This window comes from Hypomesus nipponensis, chromosome 25 (genome assembly GCF_054491055.1).
Source record: "Hypomesus nipponensis isolate SF chromosome 25, ASM5449105v1, whole genome shotgun sequence".
Lineage (NCBI taxonomy): Eukaryota > Metazoa > Chordata > Actinopteri > Osmeriformes > Osmeridae > Hypomesus > Hypomesus nipponensis.
The window spans coordinates 2,290,246-2,312,147 of NC_140385.1; the positions used below are offsets into that span (position 1 = coordinate 2,290,246).

General features: G+C 50.2%; 2 protein-coding genes and 4 long non-coding RNA genes across 7 annotated transcripts; all 6 read left to right on the top strand.

Moving 5' to 3' along the window:
* Positions 1 to 534: 534 nt before the first annotated feature.
* On the top strand, positions 535 to 1,102 carry LOC146221709 (uncharacterized). The gene is made up of 2 exons (XR_014746674.1): positions 535 to 647; positions 729 to 1,102. It is a non-coding gene; the product is annotated as an uncharacterized LOC146221709 (long non-coding RNA).
* A 543-nt stretch (positions 1,103 to 1,645) lies between these two features.
* Positions 1,646 to 2,667, top strand: LOC146221710 (uncharacterized). Its single transcript, XR_014746789.1, has 2 exons — positions 1,646 to 2,007; positions 2,294 to 2,667. It is a non-coding gene; the product is annotated as an uncharacterized LOC146221710 (long non-coding RNA).
* Positions 2,668 to 3,210: 543 nt separating this feature from the next.
* Positions 3,211 to 4,232, top strand: LOC146221711 (uncharacterized). The gene is made up of 2 exons (XR_014746788.1): positions 3,211 to 3,572; positions 3,859 to 4,232. It is a non-coding gene; the product is annotated as an uncharacterized LOC146221711 (long non-coding RNA).
* A 644-nt stretch (positions 4,233 to 4,876) lies between these two features.
* Positions 4,877 to 5,795, top strand: LOC146221712 (uncharacterized). The gene is made up of 2 exons (XR_014746669.1): positions 4,877 to 5,137; positions 5,422 to 5,795. It is a non-coding gene; the product is annotated as an uncharacterized LOC146221712 (long non-coding RNA).
* Positions 5,796 to 6,360: 565 nt separating this feature from the next.
* LOC146221713 (E3 ubiquitin-protein ligase TRIM21-like) lies at positions 6,361 to 9,908 on the top strand. 2 transcript variants are annotated; one of them, XM_084691971.1, is made up of 7 exons: positions 6,361 to 6,700; positions 7,055 to 7,653; positions 7,892 to 7,987; positions 8,094 to 8,327; positions 8,482 to 8,629; positions 8,724 to 8,750; positions 9,180 to 9,908. In XM_084691971.1, the coding sequence occupies exons 2-7, from the start codon at positions 7,078 to 7,080 to the stop codon at positions 9,764 to 9,766; spliced, it is 1,668 nt and encodes a 555-aa protein (XP_084548097.1). In that variant the 5' UTR covers positions 6,361 to 6,700; positions 7,055 to 7,077; the 3' UTR covers positions 9,767 to 9,908. The 2 variants fall into 2 exon arrangements, with proteins under 2 accessions (XP_084548097.1, XP_084548098.1); XM_084691972.1 differs by lacking the exon at positions 6,361 to 6,700 and having other exon boundaries at positions 7,038 to 7,653.
* A 492-nt stretch (positions 9,909 to 10,400) lies between these two features.
* On the top strand, positions 10,401 to 21,823 carry rpgrip1 (RPGR interacting protein 1). The gene is made up of 26 exons (XM_084692019.1): positions 10,401 to 11,273; positions 11,361 to 11,414; positions 12,122 to 12,239; positions 12,742 to 12,953; positions 13,200 to 13,398; positions 13,594 to 13,699; positions 14,241 to 14,264; positions 14,423 to 14,569; positions 14,863 to 14,936; positions 15,207 to 15,406; positions 15,651 to 15,757; positions 16,035 to 16,085; positions 16,282 to 16,491; positions 16,930 to 17,047; positions 17,134 to 17,643; positions 17,815 to 17,990; positions 18,257 to 18,608; positions 18,862 to 19,097; positions 19,185 to 19,244; positions 19,340 to 19,708; positions 19,890 to 19,941; positions 20,103 to 20,203; positions 20,303 to 20,492; positions 20,713 to 20,797; positions 21,210 to 21,334; positions 21,426 to 21,823. The coding sequence occupies exons 1-26, from the start codon at positions 11,186 to 11,188 to the stop codon at positions 21,659 to 21,661; spliced, it is 4,200 nt and encodes a 1,399-aa protein (XP_084548145.1). The 5' UTR covers positions 10,401 to 11,185; the 3' UTR covers positions 21,662 to 21,823.
* Positions 21,824 to 21,902: the final 79 nt, after the last annotated feature.

Consider the following 21,902-nt stretch of genomic DNA (forward strand, 5'->3'; position numbering starts at 1 on the left):
GTCCATCTCTTCATATCTCCCTCTTTCTCTCTCAATGCAGTAACAGAGATTCCCCACAAAAGGGCAGTGCCATCACAAAACTCAAATTGCAGCTTTTTTCACTCTGGGAACCAGACTGAGAACCAGCAGATTGTGGACATGAAACATGTCAAAGTTCTCCTGTATGGGCCTGTACAGGGACCCCTGGAAGTGGTCACATGACAGCAACTCCTCCGTTATATTATATAAATATTGGAAGATCAACAAACCTAATAATATAAACGGGCACTAATTCTGTTTTCGTCAGAGTTTAGTTCCTTCGGCAGATGGACGGACTAGCCCTGTAATGTTAAACTTCCCTTTTTCTGCTACAGTTGTACATCATTGTTTTTTTTTTTAAGTGTTAGAAACAATCTTGGCTGAGACGTTCTAGAACTGCAATGTGATGAAACACAAAGGACATGAAGCGGCTTTTGTGATGTCATAACTGTTTCTTTGTGAGGTAATAATTGTTCTTAAATGGTCCTTTGTGATGTCGTACATTTTCCATGTTCTTGTTGGTGTCTCACGTCCTGGTGCAGCAGCAGGTGGTGAGAATGAGTCTGACCAGAGAGAACTCAGGTGTGGACCTAGAGGATCCTGCTGTGATGGAGGCCATCTTACAACGGGTGAGACTTGTTGATTCATGTTGATCTTCACTTTAAAGAGGAGAGTACATATTCTTAGTCCAGACTCGCTCTCCTCCTCAGGTCCAGGTGAAGCTGAGAGAGAAGGGGCTGACTGAAGACTTCCAGCTGAGGTGGAGAAAGCAGCCAGATGGAAAGGTCTTCCACAAGGAGGAAGAAGAAAGTTCTCAGTGGAAAAGGAAGAAAAGGAACAGGAAACCAGCTCTGACTAAGAGGGAATTCTGTATAATTGTATTGAAATTATTTAGCAGACTCTTTTAGCCAAAAGACAAAACGATGCATGTTGGTCATCATGTTCCTTTCATTTTGAGTAGACACAACTATGTTAAATGTTTTATTAATTATGTGAATTATTCTGCACTGGTAATGTTCCTATTCAAAACAATACTTTCAAATCCCACACAAAGTTCTCAGTAAACCAACATCTTAATACTGAATATCTGTGATTTCTTTTTTTCATTAAAATCAAAGACACATTTCACACTGCAGCACAAACAAAATCAGATCCAACCAACGTTAGTTATTGAGTGAAGAAGCAACTTTTACTTAAACTTCAAGATGGCGGCACTCTGGTAGCTGAGACTAGGAAACGAGGGGTCCTGGTAGCTGAGACTAGGAGACGAGGGGTCCTGGTAGCTGAGACTAGGAAACGAGGGGTCCTGGTAGCTGAGACTAGGAAACGAGGGGTCCTGGTAGCTGAGACTAGGAAACGAGGGGTCCTGGTAGCTGAGACTAGGAGACGAGGGGTCCTGGTAGCTGAGACTAGGAAACGAGGGGTCCTGGTAGCTGAGACTAGGAAACGAGGGGTCCTGGTAGCTGAGACTAGGAGACGAGGGGTCCTGGTAGCTGAGACTAGGAGTCGAGCAGTCCTGGTAGCTGAGGCGCTGGAAGGGTTAAATGATAGAGGAGACCAGAAAGGGGAGGGCCTTAGGCTGATGATTGACAGCAGCACCTGCCCTCCCCCTTTCCTCACATGTCAACTTCCTGTTGGTCGAGGTAGGTCACAGCTTGTGGGTACAGTCCAGTGGTCCCACCATCATGTTGTAGATCATCACACATTGGTGAAGCGGAGGAAGTGAACTTAACGGAGACTGTTCTGTTGTTTCTCTACTTCAGTGTGTCCTTAACTCGGGTCATGTGGGTTTGGTAGTGTGTAGTTTGTAACGAGCGATTGGTTGGACTTTGGTCGTTTTTTTCCCACAGGCAACTGATAAGAGTTCACAGTGCTGTTGTTAGATGCTGCAGGTTGTACTGAGACTAGACGCAGCAAGAGAGTGTGGGGAGGGACAGCTTTTACTTATTTCCTAAAGTCTGGGGCCTCACAAGATAGAGCGCGTACCACGTAAGCCAAACGCAAGGACCCAGGTTCGATTCCGCCCTGGGCCGTTGTCCTGCGTGTCTGTCCTCTCTCTCTCTCTCTCTCTCTCTCTCTCTCTCTCCCTCCCTCCCTGCTTTCCTGTCTCTACCCAACTGTCACTAACCATGTATAAACAGCTGAAGATGTTGTTGTGTTTTTATATATTTAATTTAAACATTTAATGTATTCCACCATCCTTTCAGTTGACAATATTGTGTATGTTTAAAGAGGAGAGTACATATTCTTAGTCCAGACTCGCTCTCCTCCTCAGGTCCAGGTGAAGCTGAGAGAGAAGGGGCTGACTGAAGACTTCCAGCTGAGGTGGAGAAAGCAGCCAGATGGAAAGGTCTTCCACAAGGAGGAAGAAGAGAGTTCTCAGTGGAAAAGGAAGAAAAGGAACAGGAAACCAGCTCTGACTAAGAGGGAATTCTGTATAATTGTATTGAAATTATTTAGCAGACTCTTTTAGCCAAAAGACAAAACGATGCATGTTGGTCATCATGTTCCTTTCATTTTGAGTAGACACAACTATGTTAAATGTTTTATTAATTATGTGAATTATTCTGCACTGGTAATGTTCCTATTCAAAACAATACTTTCAAATCCCACACAAAGTTCTCAGTAAACCAACATCTTAATACTGAATATCTGTGATTTCTTTTTTTCATTAAAATCAAAGACACATTTCACACTGCAGCACAAACAAAATCAGATCCAACCAACGTTAGTTATTGAGTGAAGAAGCAACTTTTACTTAAACTTCAAGATGGCGGCACTCTGGTAGCTGAGACTAGGAAACGAGGGGTCCTGGTAGCTGAGACTAGGAGACGAGGGGTCCTGGTAGCTGAGACTAGGAAACGAGGGGTCCTGGTAGCTGAGACTAGGAAACGAGGGGTCCTGGTAGCTGAGACTAGGAAACGAGGGGTCCTGGTAGCTGAGACTAGGAGACGAGGGGTCCTGGTAGCTGAGACTAGGAAACGAGGGGTCCTGGTAGCTGAGACTAGGAAACGAGGGGTCCTGGTAGCTGAGACTAGGAGACGAGGGGTCCTGGTAGCTGAGACTAGGAGTCGAGCAGTCCTGGTAGCTGAGGCGCTGGAAGGGTTAAATGATAGAGGAGACCAGAAAGGGGAGGGCCTTAGGCTGATGATTGACAGCAGCACCTGCCCTCCCCCTTTCCTCACATGTCAACTTCCTGTTGGTCGAGGTAGGTCACAGCTTGTGGGTACAGTCCAGTGGTCCCACCATCATGTTGTAGATCATCACACATTGGTGAAGCGGAGGAAGTGAACTTAACGGAGACTGTTCTGTTGTTTCTCTACTTCAGTGTGTCCTTAACTCGGGTCATGTGGGTTTGGTAGTGTGTAGTTTGTAACGAGCGATTGGTTGGACTTTGGTCGTTTTTTTCCCACAGGCAACTGATAAGAGTTCACAGTGCTGTTGTTAGATGCTGCAGGTTGTACTGAGACTAGACGCAGCAAGAGAGTGTGGGGAGGGACAGCTTTTACTTATTTCCTAAAGTCTGGGGCCTCACAAGATAGAGCGCGTACCACGTAAGCCAAACGCAAGGACCCAGGTTCGATTCCGCCCTGGGCCGTTGTCCTGCGTGTCTGTCCTCTCTCTCTCTCTCTCTCTCTCTCTCTCTCTCTCCCTCCCTCCCTGCTTTCCTGTCTCTACCCAACTGTCACTAACCATGTATAAACAGCTGAAGATGTTGTTGTGTTTTTATATATTTAATTTAAACATTTAATGTATTCCACCATCCTTTCAGTTGACAATATTGTGTATGTTTAAAGAGGAGAGTACATATTCTTAGTCCAGACTCGCTCTCCTCCTCAGGTCCAGGTGAAGCTGAGAGAGAAGGGGCTGACTGAAGACTTCCAGCTGAGGTGGAGAAAGCAGCCAGATGGAAAGGTCTTCCACAAGGAGGAAGAAGAGAGTTCTCAGTGGAAAAGGAAGAAAAGGAACAGGAAACCAGCTCTGACTAAGAGGGAATTCTGTATAATTGTATTGAAATTATTTAGCAGACTCTTTTAGCCAAAAGACAAAACGATGCATGTTGGTCATCATGTTCCTTTCATTTTGAGTAGACACAACTATGTTAAATGTTTTATTAATTATGTGAATTATTCTGCACTGGTAATGTTCCTATTCAAAACAATACTTTCAAATCCCACACAAAGTTCTCAGTAAACCAACATCTTAATACTGAATATCTGTGATTTCTTTTTTTCATTAAAATCAAAGACACATTTCACACTGCAGCACAAACAAAATCAGATCCAACCAACGTTAGTTATTGAGTGAAGAAGCAACTTTTACTTAAACTTCAAGATGGCGGCACTCTGGTAGCTGAGACTAGGAAACGAGGGGTCCTGGTAGCTGAGACTAGGAGACGAGGGGTCCTGGTAGCTGAGACTAGGAAACGAGGGGTCCTGGTAGCTGAGACTAGGAAACGAGGGGTCCTGGTAGCTGAGACTAGGAAACGAGGGGTCCTGGTAGCTGAGACTAGGAGACGAGGGGTCCTGGTAGCTGAGACTAGGAAACGAGGGGTCCTGGTAGCTGAGACTAGGAAACGAGGGGTCCTGGTAGCTGAGACTAGGAGACGAGGGGTCCTGGTAGCTGAGACTAGGAGTCGAGCAGTCCTGGTAGCTGAGGCGCTGGAAGGGTTAAATGATAGAGGAGACCAGAAAGGGGAGGGCCTTAGGCTGATGATTGACAGCAGCACCTGCCCTCCCCCTTTCCTCACATGTCAACTTCCTGTTGGTCGAGGTAGGTCACAGCTTGTGGGTACAGTCCAGTGGTCCCACCATCATGTTTTAGATCATCACACATTGGTGAAGCGGAGGAAGTGAACTTAACGGAGACTGTTCTGTTGTTTCTCTACTTCAGTGTGTCCTTAACTCGGGTCATGTGGGTTTGGTAGTGTGTAGTTTGTAACGAGCGATTGGTTGGACTTTGGTCGTTTTTTTCCCACAGGCAACTGATAAGAGTTCACAGTGCTGTTGTTAGATGCTGCAGGTTGTACTGAGACTAGACGCAGCAAGAGAGTGTGGGGAGGGACAGCTTTTACTTATTTCCTAAAGTCTGGGGCCTCACAAGATAGAGCGCGTACCACGTAAGCCAAACGCAAGGACCCAGGTTCGATTCCGCCCTGGGCCGTTGTCCTGCGTGTCTGTCCTCTCTCTCTCTCTCTCTCTCTCTCTCTCTCTCCCTCCCTCCCTGCTTTCCTGTCTCTACCCAACTGTCACTAACCATGTATAAACAGCTGAAGATGTTGTTGTGTTTTTATATATTTAATTTAAACATTTAATGTATTCCACCATCCTTTCAGTTGACAATATTGTGTATGTTTAAAGAGGAGAGTACATATTCTTAGTCCAGACTCGCTCTCCTCCTCAGGTCCAGGTGAAGCTGAGAGAGAAGGGGCTGACTGAAGACTTCCAGCTGAGGTGGAGAAAGCAGCCAGATGGAAAGGTCTTCCACAAGGAGGAAGAAGAGAGTTCTCAGTGGAAAAGGAAGAAAAGGAACAGGAAACCAGCTCTGACTAAGAGGGAATTCTGTATAATTGTATTGAAATTATTTAGCAGACTCTTTTAGCCAAAAGACAAAACGATGCATGTTGGTCATCATGTTCCTTTCATTTTGAGTAGACACAACTATGTTAAATGTTTTATTAATTATGTGAATTATTCTGCACTGGTAATGTTCCTATTCAAAACAATACTTTCAAATCCCACACAAAGTTCTCAGTAAACCAACATCTTAATACTGAATATCTGTGATTTCTTTTTTTCATTAAAATCAAAGACACATTTCACACTGCAGCACAAACAAAATCAGATCCAACCAACGTTAGTTATTGAGTGAAGAAGCAACTTTTACTTAAACTTCAAGATGGCGGCACTCTGGTAGCTGAGACTAGGAAACGAGGGGTCCTGGTAGCTGAGACTAGGAGACGAGGGGTCCTGGTAGCTGAGACTAGGAAACGAGGGGTCCTGGTAGCTGAGACTAGGAAACGAGGGGTCCTGGTAGCTGAGACTAGGAAACGAGGGGTCCTGGTAGCTGAGACTAGGAGACGAGGGGTCCTGGTAGCTGAGACTAGGAAACGAGGGGTCCTGGTAGCTGAGACTAGGAAACGAGGGGTCCTGGTAGCTGAGACTAGGAGACGAGGGGTCCTGGTAGCTGAGACTAGGAGTCGAGCAGTCCTGGTAGCTGAGGCGCTGGAAGGGTTAAATGATAGAGGAGACCAGAAAGGGGAGGGCCTTAGGCTGATGATTGACAGCAGCACCTGCCCTCCCCCTTTCCTCACATGTCAACTTCCTGTTGGTCGAGGTAGGTCACAGCTTGTGGGTACAGTCCAGTGGTCCCACCATCATGTTGTAGATCATCACACATTGGTGAAGCGGAGGAAGTGAACTTAACGGAGACTGTTCTGTTGTTTCTCTACTTCAGTGTGTCCTTAACTCGGGTCATGTGGGTTTGGTAGTGTGTAGTTTGTAACGAGCGATTGGTTGGACTTTGGTCGTTTTTTTCCCACAGGCAACTGATAAGAGTTCACAGTGCTGTTGTTAGATGCTGCAGGTTGTACTGAGACTAGACGCAGCAAGAGAGTGTGGGGAGGGACAGCTTTTACTTATTTCCTAAAGTCTGGGGCCTCACAAGATAGAGCGCGTACCACGTAAGCCAAACGCAAGGACCCAGGTTCGATTCCGCCCTGGGCCGTTGTCCTGCGTGTCTGTCCTCTCTCTCTCTCTCTCTCTCTCTCTCTCTCTCTCCCTCCCTCCCTGCTTTCCTGTCTCTACCCAACTGTCACTAACCATGTATAAACAGCTGAAGATGTTGTTGTGTTTTTATATATTTAATTTAAACATTTAATGTATTCCACCATCCTTTCAGTTGACAATATTGTGTATGTTTAAAAGGACCATGTTCCAAAGGAACAGCCTTAAAGTTCAGTTTGGATCAAAATAACTTGCCTGACTTTTATTTTACTTTTCACTCTTAATTTCCTTTCTCCATTCGTGACAGATAGACCTGTATCATTCTCCTCCAGTCATGGCTTCCACCGTCCACTTCCTGTCTGAAGAGCAATTCCTCTGCTCCCTGTGCACGGAGGTCTTCACCGAGCCCGTCTCCATCCCCTGTGGCCACAGCTTCTGCCTGGCCTGCATCACAGAGCACTGGCTGAGCCTCCACACCTGCAGCTGCCCCAGGTGCAACACCGTGTTCCCTGGTCACCCGGACCCCCGGCAGAACCCCTTTGCCCGGGAGATGTCGGAGCAGATCCGGGCGAGGAGACGGAACGGAGGAGGCGTGGCCGTCCTCGGACCGGGGGACGTGGCGTGTGACGTCTGCACCGGGACGAAGCTCCGGGCCTTGAAGTCCTGCCTGGTGTGTCTGACCTCCTACTGTGAGACTCACCTGGAGCCTCACCAGAGAGTGGCCGGTCTGAAGATCCACCAGCTGGTCGACCCTGTGGAGAACCTGGAGGACAGGATGTGTAGGAAGCACCAGAGGCTCCTGGAGATGTTCTGCAGGAGCGACCAGACGTGTATGTGTGTTCTGTGTGCGGAGACCGACCACCGGGGGCACCGCACCGTCCCGGCAGAGCGAGAGAGCACAGAGAAGAAGGTGAGATGTTTACGGTGAACTTACTTTCAGCCCGGAGCCACGTGGACTGTACAGCAGGAGGTCAAGGGTCAAAGGCGCGGAGCTCTAAGAGGATTTTGGTTGTTCGACGTTCTTCTCCCTCTCGTTCTTCGTTTATCCTTTCTTTTTCCCTGTCATTTTCCTCCTCCACCTCTTCCTCGCCTCTTTTCTTATCATGTACTCCGACAGCCAGTGATTTAGTTGTGCTTCTGATTCCAAGGCTCAGATGGAGAGGGCTGAGGTGGAGGTGCTGCAGATGATCCAGACCAGAGTGAAGAAGGTGGAGGAGATCCAACACTCGGTGGAGCTCAGCAGAGTGAGTTCACCATATGTCTGGTTTTATTCGAGATCCCGAAGCTACGGGACGAACTCCGCAGTGCTGTCGCACACTGCCGTCTCTCACTCTACGTCTCCCCCATCAGACGAACTCAAGGAAAGCGATGGAGGAGAGCGCGGAGCTCTTCGGCGCTCTGATGACCGCCGTGGAGAGAAGCCTGGCGGAGCTCAACCAGGAGATGGTGGAGAAGCAGGAGGCAGCGGAGAGGAGAGCCCAAGACCTCGTCAGGGATCTGGAGCGGGAGATCTCTGAGCTTCAGAGGAGGAGATCTGAGCTGGAGCAGCTCTCACACACCGAGGACCACTTCCTCCTCCTGCAGGTCAGTACTCCCCCTCCACCTCCCCCTCCACATCAGTGCCCCCACCCCTTCATCACCACCTCCTCCTGCAGGTGCAGTGTGCGACTCCTTCAGACCGCACCATGTCTTGAAAGACACATCTTTAGCTGCTGTGTTTCTCTGTCTCCCCTGTCAGAGGTTCCCGTCCCTCACCCGCCCCCCTCCCACCAAGGACTGGTCTGACACCAGCGTCCACTCCCACCAGTGTGTGGGGACGCTGAGCTCCAAAGTGTCCCAGTTAGAGGGGATGTTAAAGGCAGCCCAGACCAAACTGGCCAGAAAAGGTCAGAATCGTCTCACAGGATCAAATCGCTAATCATAATGACAGTTGTTCGAGGCTCAGTTTGAAGTTGTGTTTTGGTTTTGGTTCTTTAACAGAGCACGAGATAGTCCAGCGGTATGCAGGTATGATGTTCACAGCTGACAATAACTTCACATCTCCTATTCTGTTCATCCTTTATATACTTTGAATGACTATTTTTGTAGTTTTTTATCTTTGGCTTATTATTATCAATTTTCAATCTTTGTAATTGTATCGTCATTTGTATTGTTTTGCTGTAACTCAAAGCAGCTGACAATCACAATCTCCTATTCTCCTTTATATAATTTGTATCACTATTGTTGTTTTTTTTTTAATTATTGGCTTATAATTTTTTTTATTAAATCTTTATAATTTGATCTCTATCATTTTTATTGTTGTAATCATTCATATAATTTAGTGTCCTTCCTCTCAGCAAGGTTTGTTATGTACATATACACACGTATGTTTGTAATCGTTGTGTGTCATTTTTGATGTTTATAGTTAGTTGTACTTATTTGAACTTCTCTCTCCAGTGGACGTGAGTCTGGACCCTGGCACAGCCAACCCGTGGCTGGTCGTGTCCAGGGACAGGAAGAGGGTCTGGGACGGAGACAGAGAGCAGGAGAACCTTCCGGAAGGCCCCCGGCGCTTCGACACGGCGCCCTGCGTCCTCGCCATGCACGGCTTCACCTCCGGGAGGCGCTACTGGGAGGTTGAGGTCGGCAACAAGACGGCCTGGGATCTGGGCGTGGCCAGAGAGTCCGTCAACAGGAAGGGCGTGGTTACCCTCAGCCCCGAGGATGGCTATTGGACAATCTGCCTGAGGAAGGGGAGTGATTACAGGGCGTGCGATTGGCAGTCGCTCCTCCTGCCAATCAGAGAGAAGCCCTGTGTCGTGGGCGTGCTATTGGACTACGAGGAAGGGGTGGTGTCTTTTTACGATGCAGGAAAGGCTTCGCATATCTATTCTTTCAGTGGCTGCTCCTTCACTGGGAGGGTGTTTCCTCTCTTCAACCCTGACATGAGTGACAGCGGGGACAACAAATCAGCTCTCGTTATTCGTCCCGTCGCCCCCTGCGTCGCAGACAGGGGCAGGACTTTTGACGGCGTCACAATTTGAAACATATTTTTAAATGCGGACGAAAATATTTGCCTTGCGCAATACATCTCTGTTTGGTTAATGAAAAGATAAACAACACACCTATGACACCAAGTCCTTCAGGACCAACAACAGATTCACTTATTAAATGAATCATCAGTAATATTTGTAGTCGATACTTAGTGATTATTCTGAAACATTATGACGTGGAATTGCAAGTGTATCTTGTTTGTAATGTAGTGTCTTAATATATAAATAAACTAACACATACACACTCTAATAACACTAACACTAACACACTCAATATACTACCCTGTTTACAAATTGGGACTTTTATTCAGTTTGACTTTGTCTCTCCTCATATCCCTCCTGTATCCTCTATCCTTACACTCTGTCTCCTTAACCTAGTGACCCAATCAATTTCTCCCCTCCATTTCTCCCCTCAATTTCTCCTCCTTTTCATCCCCTCCCTGTCTCTCTCTCTATTTCTCTTCCTTGTCTTCTGTTCACCTAGTTTGTGTTTAGATTGTCCTTTACTCAGACCCAGGGTCAGCGCTACCTTCCAGAGTTACTACCTCCACCATTCCCAGAGCAGCCTCAGAACTGACCCAGGATCAGTCTCCAGATGTATCCTGGCACGTTCGCTTAGTTGAGGTAATCAGATTAGGACACGGATCAGATTAACATGGGACCAGATGGAGCAGGGAGACACAGGCGCTCTGTCTGAGCCTAGGCAGAGAGAGACACACACTCACACAGGGAAGGATCAAAAGAGATTAAAACTGACAGGACTGCAACATTGCGCTGAGACACACAGAGAAGATAGACCACACAGACCACAGAGAACACAGAGAACACAGAGAACACAGAACAGGGTACAGGCTGTGACTAAATGTAACATGTTCCCAGTCAGTCATCAGTAGTGTCACTGTTCAGCTACAGGACCCTGATGTGAAGGAACCATCATAGTGAGTACACAACTGACCGTCTTAATGGGCTTTTACTCGCACTAGGAATGTGCTTTATGCATATATTATCTTGGGCTAGTTAGCTATGGCTAGTTAGCTGTCGGCTTGTTTGCTTTGCCTAGTTTGCAGCGTTATAGTTTGAAGGAATATTATTACAAGAAAATAATCATTTTTACTTAAATTATCGTGATATGGTTTGTCTGCTTCTTACCTTAAAATTATGAATTTATCATGTGAATCATTATTATTAAAAGTGGACAAGCAGAGGGTGGTATTGAAACAATGTTACGTTTTGTCTCCACACTGAAAGCGACCTGTCAGTCTGGAATAACATTTCAGTCTCTTTCACCATGCCAAACTCCCAGACAAGATGTGTGAAGTCAGACAGTTATGACATCACTTCCGGCGATTACATTACTTCCGGAGCCCTTGAGAGCTAGCTGCTGATTGGTGCATCCAACAAGACAGAGCGATGTCATTGGCTGTGGATGAGACTGCTGGGGATCTCCCAGTCAGGGATGTGGGACTGGTGAGGGGAGGGCTGATGCCAGCGATGACAGGTACGCACCTGTGTGTGTGTGTGTGTGTGTGTGTATAAGTGTGTGTGTATAAGTGTGTGTTTTACTCTCTTCTTTGTGTCTCTTCAGACACAGTTCGAGACACAAAGTCATGGAAGAAGCTGCAGGTTCTGAAGATAAAAGGTACGAAGCAACTTCTTGTTTGGTCCTGGTCCTGGTCTGGTCCTGGTCTGGTCCTGGTTTGGTCCTGGTCTGGTCCTGGTTTGGTCCTGGTTTGGTCCTGGTTTGGTCCTGGTCTGGTCCTGGTTTGGTCCTGGTCCTGGTTTGGTCCTGGTCCTGGTTTGGTCCTGGTCTGGTCCTGGTTTGGTCCTGGTCTGGTCCTGGTTTGGTCCTGGTCCTGGTTTGGTCCTGGTCTGGTCCTGGTTTGGTCCTGGTCTGGTCCTGGTCCTGGTCTGGTCTGGTCCTGGTCTGGTCTGGTCCTGGTCTGGTCCTGGTCTGGTCCTGGTCTGGTCCTGGTCTGGTCCTGGTTTGGTCCTGGTCTGGTCCTGGTCTGGTCCTGGTTTGGTCCTGGTCTGGTCCTGGTTTGGTCCTGGTCTGGTCTGGTCCTGGTCTGGTCCTGGTCCTGGTTTGGTCCTGGTCTGGTCCTGGTTTGGTCCTGGTCTGGTCCTGGTCCTGGTCTGGTCTGGTCCTGGTCTGGTCTGGTCCTGGTCTGGTCCTGGTTTGGTCCTGGTCCTGGTCTGGTCTGGTCTGGTCCTGGTCTGGCCCGGTCCGGCCATAGTTATGAATATTAATAATTCTGTCCGTCTTCCATTGTATAATTACTATCTGTGTGTGTGTGTGTGTATCTGTGTGTTTCTGTATCTGTGTGTGTGTGTGTGTGTATGTGTCAGACCGTCAGAGAGTGTTCCGTGTTCCCCGGGAGCAGCTGGAGGACCAGTGTCTTCACCTGCAGGAGGAGAACACCCTGCTGAGACAACACACACACACACAGGAGCAGAGGCTACGCAGGTACACACACACACACACACACACACACACATAGGGAGTAGAGGCTACGCAGGTACACACACACACACACACACACACACACACATAGGGAGTAGAGGCTACGCAGGTACACACACACACACACACACACACATAGGGAGTAGAGGCTACGCAGGTACACACACACACAGGAGAAGAGGCTACGCAGGTACACACACACACACACACACAGGAGTAGAGGCTACGCAGGTACACACACACACACACACACACAGGAGCAGAGCCTACGCAGGTACACACACACACACACAGGACCAGAGACTACGCAGGTACACAAACACACACACACACACACAGGACCAGAGACTACGCAGGTACACACACACACACACACACACACAGGACCAGAGGCTACGCAGGTACACACACACACTAACTTCTCCTCCCCCCTCCTCCCCCCTCCTCCTCCTCCCCCCTCCTCCTCCCCCCTCCTCCTCCCCCCTCCTCCCCCCTCCTCCCCCAGGATGTCCACCAAGCTGATGCGTGTGCGTCAGGGTCGCCCGGCGGGGCAGAGAGAGGGAGACCTGGAGGAGACCATCCTGGAGCTGGAGGCTCGGGTCGCTACCCTGGAGAGCCAGAAGGGGGCCCTGCAGAACAAGCTCAGCCTGGCCCGGCAGCACATCCTGGACCTGGGGGGACGCACGCACTACAGGCTGCTCGGCTCCGGAAAACCATGTTAGCGTGTGGGCCGATAGCGATGTCAATCAAGTGCACCCTAAACGTTATACTGTATAGTCGCCTGTGTGATATGCTGATGTGTTTGTTTCAAAGCAGCATACAAACAGGGGATTTTAACCTGTGATCTCTAGATCTGCAGTCAGATGCTCTAACCACCAAGCTATACCCAGCCAGCATTAACAATAAAAACACACAGATTTGAGGATCAAGACCATCAAAAGGGATGTTTGTTTCCCACCTCAGGGCGGGGCCTGGATGGTGAGGGTGGAGTCAGGCGTGCGGCCCAGACGGCCCCTCCCCGCTGCGGAGGAGCTGGTCAGGAGGAGGGGCAGCAGAGGAGGGTGTTGGAGCTGGAGCAGCTGGCTCTCTCTCTCAGGGAGAAGGAGAGGGAAGTGGAGGGAACCGTCAGGGAGATGAGGAGGCAACAGGCAGAAGGGCACAGGTGGGCACACACACACACAGAGCACACACACACACAAACACTTAGACACACACACACACACACAGAGCACACACACACACACTTAGACACACACACACAGAGACACACACTGAAACGCACACACACACACACCGTTCCCCCCAGCTTCATCATCATGGTAGCGTGTCAGTGACCCTGCTGGTCTTCCTGCCTCAGACTGACCATCAGGGAAAACGTGGAAGTGATCCGCCTGCAGAAGCAGCTGAGTGAGAGAGGCACAGCCCTGAGACTGACCCAGGAGAAGTTCAACCACCTGCAGGAGGTGAGTGAGAGAGGCACAGCCCTGAGACTGACCCAGGAGAAGTTCAACCACCTGCAGGAGGTGAGTGAGAGAGGCACAGCCCTGAGACTGACCCAGGAGAAGTTCAACCACCTGCAGGAGGTGAGTGAGAGAGGCACAGCCCTGAGACTGACCCAGGAGAAGTTCAACCACCTGCAGGAGGTGAGTGAGAGAGGCACAGCCCTGAGACTGACCCAGGAGAAGTTCAACCACCTGCAGGAGGTGAGTGAGAGAGGCACAGCCCTGAGACTGACCCAGGAGAAGTTCAACCACCTGCAGGAGGTCAGGCCGACATCTGGCTTCACCTCCTTTCACCCATGTCACATAGGTTAACCCTAACCCCTAACCCCTAAACCTGCTTCATGATACTGACTCTCTCTCTTTCTCTCTCTCTCTCTCTCTCTCTCTCTCTCTCTCTCTCTCTCTCTCTCTCTCTCTCTTTCTCTCCCCCTCTCTCTCTCTCTCTCTCTCTCTCTGTATTCCCCCCCCCTCTCTCTCTCTCGCTCTCTCTCTCTCTCTCCAGGCATACGAGGCTCAACTGGAGCAGGTGAGAGACGCCACCAAATAAAAAGATCCCAAGTCCCAAATCAATACATAACTACAACCCCCAGCCATCACGTCATGTATTCGCTCAGCAAGCGGGGAAATTGAACCTCTTAAAACATGCAGTAAACCCCCGAGCTGAAGCCTGTGTGTCCTCCCCAGAGCCAGCAGTCCCTGAAGGAGAGCCAGGCAGCCCTGCTGGAGAGGGTGGAGGAGCTGAGCCTGCAGCAGAAACAGGAGAGGCAGAGGGCGCTCGCACTGGAGGGCCAGCTCAGTGCTGCCACCCTCTCACTGCAAGGCCTGGAGGAGGTACTGCAGGCTGTCTGACCCCCTCCTGACCTACCCGGGCCCAAACGTTTGTGACAGTTGATACTTGATGTGGGCTGCTAGACGGGGTGTCAAACTGTTTTCGGACTCACCGGCTGACCATGTGACCACCGGCTGACCAATGGTGTTGTGACCACCGGCTAACCAATGTGTCGCTGTAATTATCTGACACTTCCGGCGTTTCCGGCGTTAATGTGATCGTATTCCTGTTTTTTTTTACTTCCTGTTTCCTGTGTTCCCGTGTACACACTTCCTGTTTCCTTCCTCCTCCGTAGTTCCAGGAGAGAGTGTCAGATCTGGAGGGAGAGCGACGCCTGCTGAAGGAGAGCTATGACGCGCTGCTGGAGAGGTGGGGAGTCTATACAGACACACTATGACACGCACGCTCTTCTGTCTCTCTCTCTGTCTCTCTTCTGTCTCTCTCTCTGACTCTCTGTCTCTCTCTCTGACTCTGTGTCTCTCTTTTCTCTCTCTGTCTCTCTCTCTCTCTCTGTCTCTCTCTGTCTCTCTCTCTCTGTCTCTCTCTCTGTCTCTCTCTCTGACTCTGTCTCTCTCTGTCTCTCTCTCTGTCTCTCTCTCTCTGTCTCTCTTTCTCTTGATCTGTCTCTCTCGTCCACAGCACCTTGTCAGCCCAGAGCCATCACGGGGAGAAGGAGGACAAGGATAAGAATCTGGAAAAAGAGAGGGAGCGAGAGAAAGAGGAGGTCTGGAGGATGGACATCAGGAGACTGGAGGAGATTCTGCACGTGGAGAGAGAGGAGAGAGGGAGGCTGGAGGAGGAGAAAGAGATGACAGTGGAACAGATGGAGAGAGAAAAAGGTAAAAAAAAACACAATTGCCTTTCTCAGAATTTTCTCAAATCTTTTGGGGGACTCAAATGTTACTTTGAGATGTGGCTTGTAAATGTAGATTGTTTCTTGACTGACGACCGAAAAACAGTCAGAACTGATCGTGGATCATCTTCTATTTATGCTGTTTGTACTTTGCTTTCTTTGGGCAAAAGCATTTTATTAAAAAATGTGGACGTCTGCATCATCATCATCATTACGTTCTGTTTACCCAGAAGCCACTGCGTTAACAAGGGCCAATTATGAGCATCTGGAACAGGAAGTACTCCACCTCAGAGGCCAGGTCACATCATTGCAAGAGAGGCTGGACTCGGTCACAAAGGTCAGAGGTCACTCACATTGTACTCATGTATAAAGAGTTAGGTGAAGAGGTTTGTTGTCGTCGTGTCATCATCGTTCTTTGTGTCTCTTTCTCTCTTCCTTTCAATCTCTCTTTCTCTCTCTGTCTCTCTCTCTTCCTCCCTCGCTCACTCCCCCCCTTCTCTCTCTCCCCCTCTTTTTTTCCCTCTCTCTCTCTCTCTCTCTCTCCCTCTCTCTCTCTCTCTCTCCCCTCTCTCTCTCTCTCTCTCTCTCTCTCTCTCTCTCTGTCTCTCTCTCAGGAGTTTGACATGAGTGTGGACGAACTCAGTGAAACCCTTCTGCAGATCAAGGTTGATAAAATGTCATTAATATTTATCATTTTTAGTATTTTATTTTTATCTTACAATAAAGATGAGAAGACGTAGTGTAGCCACTAATGTGTAGTAAGATGAACTAGAGAGGTTGAAAAAAGTATTTTGGGGAAAAAAAGAAAATTTTGGGAGTGTTTTCATGTATTTTTAAAGTTTTAACGGTGTCTCTCTCCAGACATTCAGACTCCAGCAGGAGGGCCGTGAGGGCCTGCGTCTCCTGCTGCGTGATGGGAAGGGGGCGGAGTTGTCTGGAAAGGGGGCGGAGCTATCCGGGAAGGGGGCGGAGCTGGCGGAGGCACGGGCGTCCCACGCAGAGACGGTCCTGGAGCTGCAGAAGAGCAGGGACATGCTGCTGCTGCAACATCGCATCAACACTGACCTGCAGGTAGGACACACACACACAGTCACACACACAGTCACACACACACAGTCACACACACACACACACACACGCAGTCACACACACAGTCACACACACACACACACACACACACGCAGTCACACACACAGTCACACACACACACACACACAGTCACACACACACAGTCACACACACACACACACACAGTCACACACACACACACACACAGTCACACACACAGTCACACACACACACACACGCAGTCACACACACAGTCACACACACACACACAGTCACACACACACAGTCACACACACAGTCACACACACACACACACACAGTCACACACACACACACGCACACACACACACAGTCACACACACACACACACGCAGTCACACACACCCGAGCACGTATACACAGTTGAGACCCGCCCCTCCTCTTGTGCCGTCCGTGCGCTAGGCTGAGATGAAGACCATGATGGAGAGATCAGAGAGAGAGAGGGAGGAGATCAGAAGGAGGGGTGAAGAGAAGGACAAACTTCTGGGGCGAAGAGCCCTGCAGATCAACACCTTGCAGGGTAACGCTTAGAGTGGACAACACATTCACACAGGAAGTGCAGCACATAATCAACTGTTTAACAAACACACTCTTTTCTCTCTGCAGCCCAGCTGAAAGAGTTGGCATACAGCCCAAGGAACTACAACCGGACCATACCACTACAGTACACTTGGCCGGGGGGGGACCAGGAAGTGGTGCAGCCCATTGAGGACGACACCACGTTCTCCCAGCTGAGGGCGGGGGAGTCTGTGTTGGAAATCCACCTCCGGGGGGCAACCTTCACCCCTGGGGGGTTACGGACCATGGGGGGAGCCCGGGAGGGGTCGGGAGGGGTCAAGGAGGTCGTGACCTTCTGCACCTACGCCCTCCTGGATTTCGAGATGCACTCTACCCCTCTGGTGACGGGGTCCCAGCCCGACTACGGGTTCACGTCCCGCTACCCGCTCTCGCCCTGGGACCTGGGCCGGCTGGGGGGGCAGGAGGGAGGGGTGAGGGTGGAGCTGCATCAGGCCCTCGGGGGCGTTCATTTTGTGACCCGGGGGAGGGCGCAGGTGCCCCTGGGTGGGGCGGGGGAGAGGAGAGGGGAGCGGGTGAGCGGACAGGTCAAGGTCACAGGTGAGAAGAATGTGGTCACACTGGGTTCACATATTCTAGTTTTTTAAATCGATTTTTTGCTTTAAAAGCTGTTTTTTGTTCACATAAGTAGAATGCTATTATCCACCTTCATCCCCTTTCCTCCTCTCCTCTCCCTCCCCTCCTCCTCTCCCTCCCCTCCTCCTCCCTCAGGCTCGGAGGGTGAGGTCATCGGGGTTCTGGACTTCTGGGTGCGTCTTTTCCCCCCGGCTGAGCCAATGGACACGGTGCTGGAGAGAGGAGCTGATAGGCTGATGGACAGGCGGGCAGCTGTCACTCAGAGAAGCCCTGCCCAGCGCTCCCTTGGGTGGCCTGCCAGCACACATGAGGTGAGAGACACAAACCCATCTCATACAGACCGGTATAGCTTGTTGAGTATTTGACTGCGAATCAAGAGGTGGCAGGGTCGAATCCCCCCTGTTCTTTGCTCTGCTACATGAATTGGTTTTAATGCCATTGAATGATAACATACAGCTCAGCTGTCTGGCTCACTGAGAGAGACAGAACAACTTCCACAAGTGAACTTATATTTATTTTGATAAGTTTTTGCATCTTATTTAAACCTCAAACGTATAAACGTCCATCTTCCAAGCAGAGGGAAATGTTTGACTACGGCGGCGGGATACCCAACGAACTGGAGGTGGTGCTGGAGCGGTGCCTGGGCCTCAGCGCCCGCTGGCCGGGACTACTTCCAAACTCCTACCTCATGTACCGGCTGTACGACCTGCCGGCTCACGCCTCTCTCCCGGTGCCGTGCTGTGCCGACCCGCTGTTTAACGACGCAGTGAGCTACCCGTTAGCGGTGACGGCCGACGTCCTGGAATACCTCCGGACGGGGAGCCTTTGGGTTTACCTGTTCGACGACAGCGACGAGCAGACGCCGCCCGCATACCTGGCCAAGACGCCCGTGCCGCTGCGCTCGCTGGCAAACGGGAAGCAGATAAGAGGTGAGAAGAGGAGGAGGAGGGGGAGGAAGAGGAGGAGGGAGAGGAGGAGGGGGGGAGGAGGGGGGAGAGGGGGAGGAGGGGGAGGAGGGGGAGGAGGGGGAGGAGGAGGAGGGGGAGGAAGAGGAGGGGAGGAGGAGGGGGAGGAGGAGGGGGAGGAGGGAGTCACTGTCCATCCCACCAATCAGAGAAGCTGTAGCATCTCAACCCCTGATCTGATCCCTCAGTCCTCAGATGCTGTGTTCCTTCCTGTCAGGTGACTATGTTCTGAGGGACGCGGGGGGCGGTCCTAGGGGCCTTGTCCGCGTCTCCATACGATGGAGGTACCCCTTCCAGCCACCAGGGGGAGCACAAGGACCCAGGGAGACGGACCGAGCGGAGAGGGAGACGGAACGAGGGGAGAGGGAGAGTGAAGGAGGGGAGGGGGGGGTGGAGAGGAGGAGAGAGAGACCTGAGGAACCCCTGAGGCCTATCGCCAGGCCGAGGGTGAAGGTGACGATCCTGGATGTGTGATGACCCTCACCTTATCTTCTGGTGCTCTTTTATGTTGCATCTCCTTTATTCCTTCTTTTTTTCCAGACGAAGACAGAGGAGGCAAAGGTGGACAAACCTGTTACCTTAAAAGTGGCCCATGTTCAGGTGAAACAATGCGTTTTCTCGAGATTCAACTTTCGAGATTTAATTCTTGTCTTTCTGTGATTTTCACGTCTTTACTTCCTGGGTTTCTGATCCAGCCCAAGCCTCCACCAATCAAGCTGCACCGACCCCAAGACATCCAATCAGAACACGCCACTCCCATGTCATCACCAGAGCCCAGCGGAGCTACACCTTTCCAGTCACCTGCGAGGAAGAGGGCCACACCCCTGAGGTCACCTGACCTTCCCCATGCCCCACCCCTTCTGATCCTGGATACCAGTCAAGCCACGCCTTCTGGCTCCCCGACCAAGAAGGAACAGAGACAGGCCACGCCCTCTCGCTCTCCAACCAGGAAGGAACAGAGACAGGCCACGCCCTCTCGCTCACCAACCAGGAAGCAGGCCACATCTCTCCCAGGCTCAGCCCGGTCAGCCAGAAGCTCTGTCAGCGACGACAGGACTCTTCAAGTTAGTCCAGTCAGGATGCGATCCCTGTATGGAAGGGCTGGGTGTGGTCTGGATGTAGCTTGAATCAGAGGCCATGATACACCGTGTAACATCCCTCTGGAAGACACGCCACATCCGGCCTGTAGAGGTTTGAGGAGAGGGTGGGTGAAGGAACTAAAGTTCATCTCCTCTTCTCCCTCAGGACGTTTCTTCTCTGGAGCAAGTGTCCGGGAAAGACGAGACGAGCGAGAAAGGTGCAAAACAAAGAAAAGTTGGTGTAGAGTACACCACACGGTTTGAAGGAGGATCTGGTCTGATCCGATATGACGCGATTCGATTGACTTTTCTGTATACTTTGGTGAACAAGATCAAGCTATGTTCATCACTTTGTTCGTGTTCTCTCTACTCCTCTAAGCAACCCACGAGGACAGCGACAACCTGGACTCGGCAGAGTCAAGAACCTCTTCTCAAAGTGATGTCGTTGTCATTCCTAGACCTTCTAGACCAATCAGGAAGGTAAGAATTACCACAGATCATTTGTCTGGTACAGCTCAGTGGTTAGAGTGTTTGACTGCGGATCAAGAGGTCACGGGTTCAAATCCCACGTTGTTTCAGGGAGATAAGCTGAGAGTGGAGATCCTCTCCTTGAGTTTTGGCCCCACCTCCCAAGTGGCCCTGGACCAATCCGTGCAGCGCGTCTACGTGGAGTACCGCCTCCTGGGCGTTCCCATGGAGACCACGGAGACGCCCATGTCCCTCCGCAAACCGACGGAGGGGGAGGAGGTTCACTACAACTTTACCAGAGGTGAGCGGGCTGGAGGGAGGTGGGCGAGGGAACACACAGGTTCATCATGATCTTCATCTATGATCTCCTCATTTGTCCTCTCTCATCCCTCCTCTCTTCTCCTCTTCCATCCTTCCCAATCTCATCTCTCTCCTCTCTCTCCCTCCTCTTTCCGCTCTCTCTCCTCTCCCCCTCCTCTCTGTCTCCTCTCCCTCCTCTCTCCTCTCCCCCTCTCTCTCAGTCATCTATGTGGACAGCTCAGAAGCACTCCCTCTCAGACAGTACCTGTACACCATGCTGGAGGGCAGTGACCCAAACCAGGGCAGGTGAGCTCAGCTGTGTGTGCATGTGTGTATCACTGAGGGGTGTGTGGTATTAACCAGACTGTGTGTGTGTCAGTGAAGGGTGTGTGTTATTAACCAGAGTGTGTGTGTGTGTGTGTGTGTGTGTCATTAACTAGACTGTGTGTGTGTCAGTGAAGGGTGTGTGTTATTAACCAGAGTGTGTGTGTGTGTGTGTGTGTGTGTCATTAACCAGACTGTGTGTGTCAGTGAAGGGTGTGTGTTATTAACCAGAGTGTGTGTGTGTGTGTGTGTGTGTGTCATTAACCAGACTGTGTGTGTCAGTGAAGGGTGTGTGTTATTAACCAGAGAGTGTGTGTGTCATTAACCAGACTGTGTGTGTGTCAGTGAAGGGTGTGTGTTATTAACCAGAGTGTGTGTGTGTGTTTCCACCCAGGTTGAAGTTCACAGTGGTCAGCGAGCCGCTGGATGAGCATGAGGAGTGTGTCGACGTCGGCCTCGCCTTCCTGGACTTACAGGAGCTGCTGACAGGAAATGACATCATCGAGCGCCAGATTGACAGTGAGAATCTATATTTTTCCTCAACAAAACCTCCCCCCTCCCAAAAAAAAAGTCTGCGACAGTCCCTCTCTATTTCTCTCCGCGGTTGTAGTTGTGAGTGTGGACGAGGAGAGAGAGGTAATGGGCACGTTAAAGGTTTCCGTGGAAGCAGCGAAGGTTCTGACCGGAATCTACTGGGAGTTCCACCGACAGACAACGGACCGAGACGACGAGAAGGACAAGACTGGCGGAGAGGAGGAAGAGGAGGAGGAAGAGGATGCCACTTCGAAGAAAGAGGATCAGATTCGAGTGATGTCGTATGATGATGATGACAGTGATTTCTACTGAGAGATAAAGCTCTCAATATCGATTTCAAATGCAAAATAAATCCTCACTTTGACCGTCATGATATACTTAAACACTGACAATTCAAGCGAAATTCACGACCTTTGAAGACCTTTCAAACCATCCAATGTTTTAGTAAATCAATAAAAACATCAATCATTAAAACCATGTGTTTGTTTTTTACTCAACAGGTAGTCTTAGTTTAACAGCAAACGTCAAAAAGCCCTCCGGTTCACGCACCCAT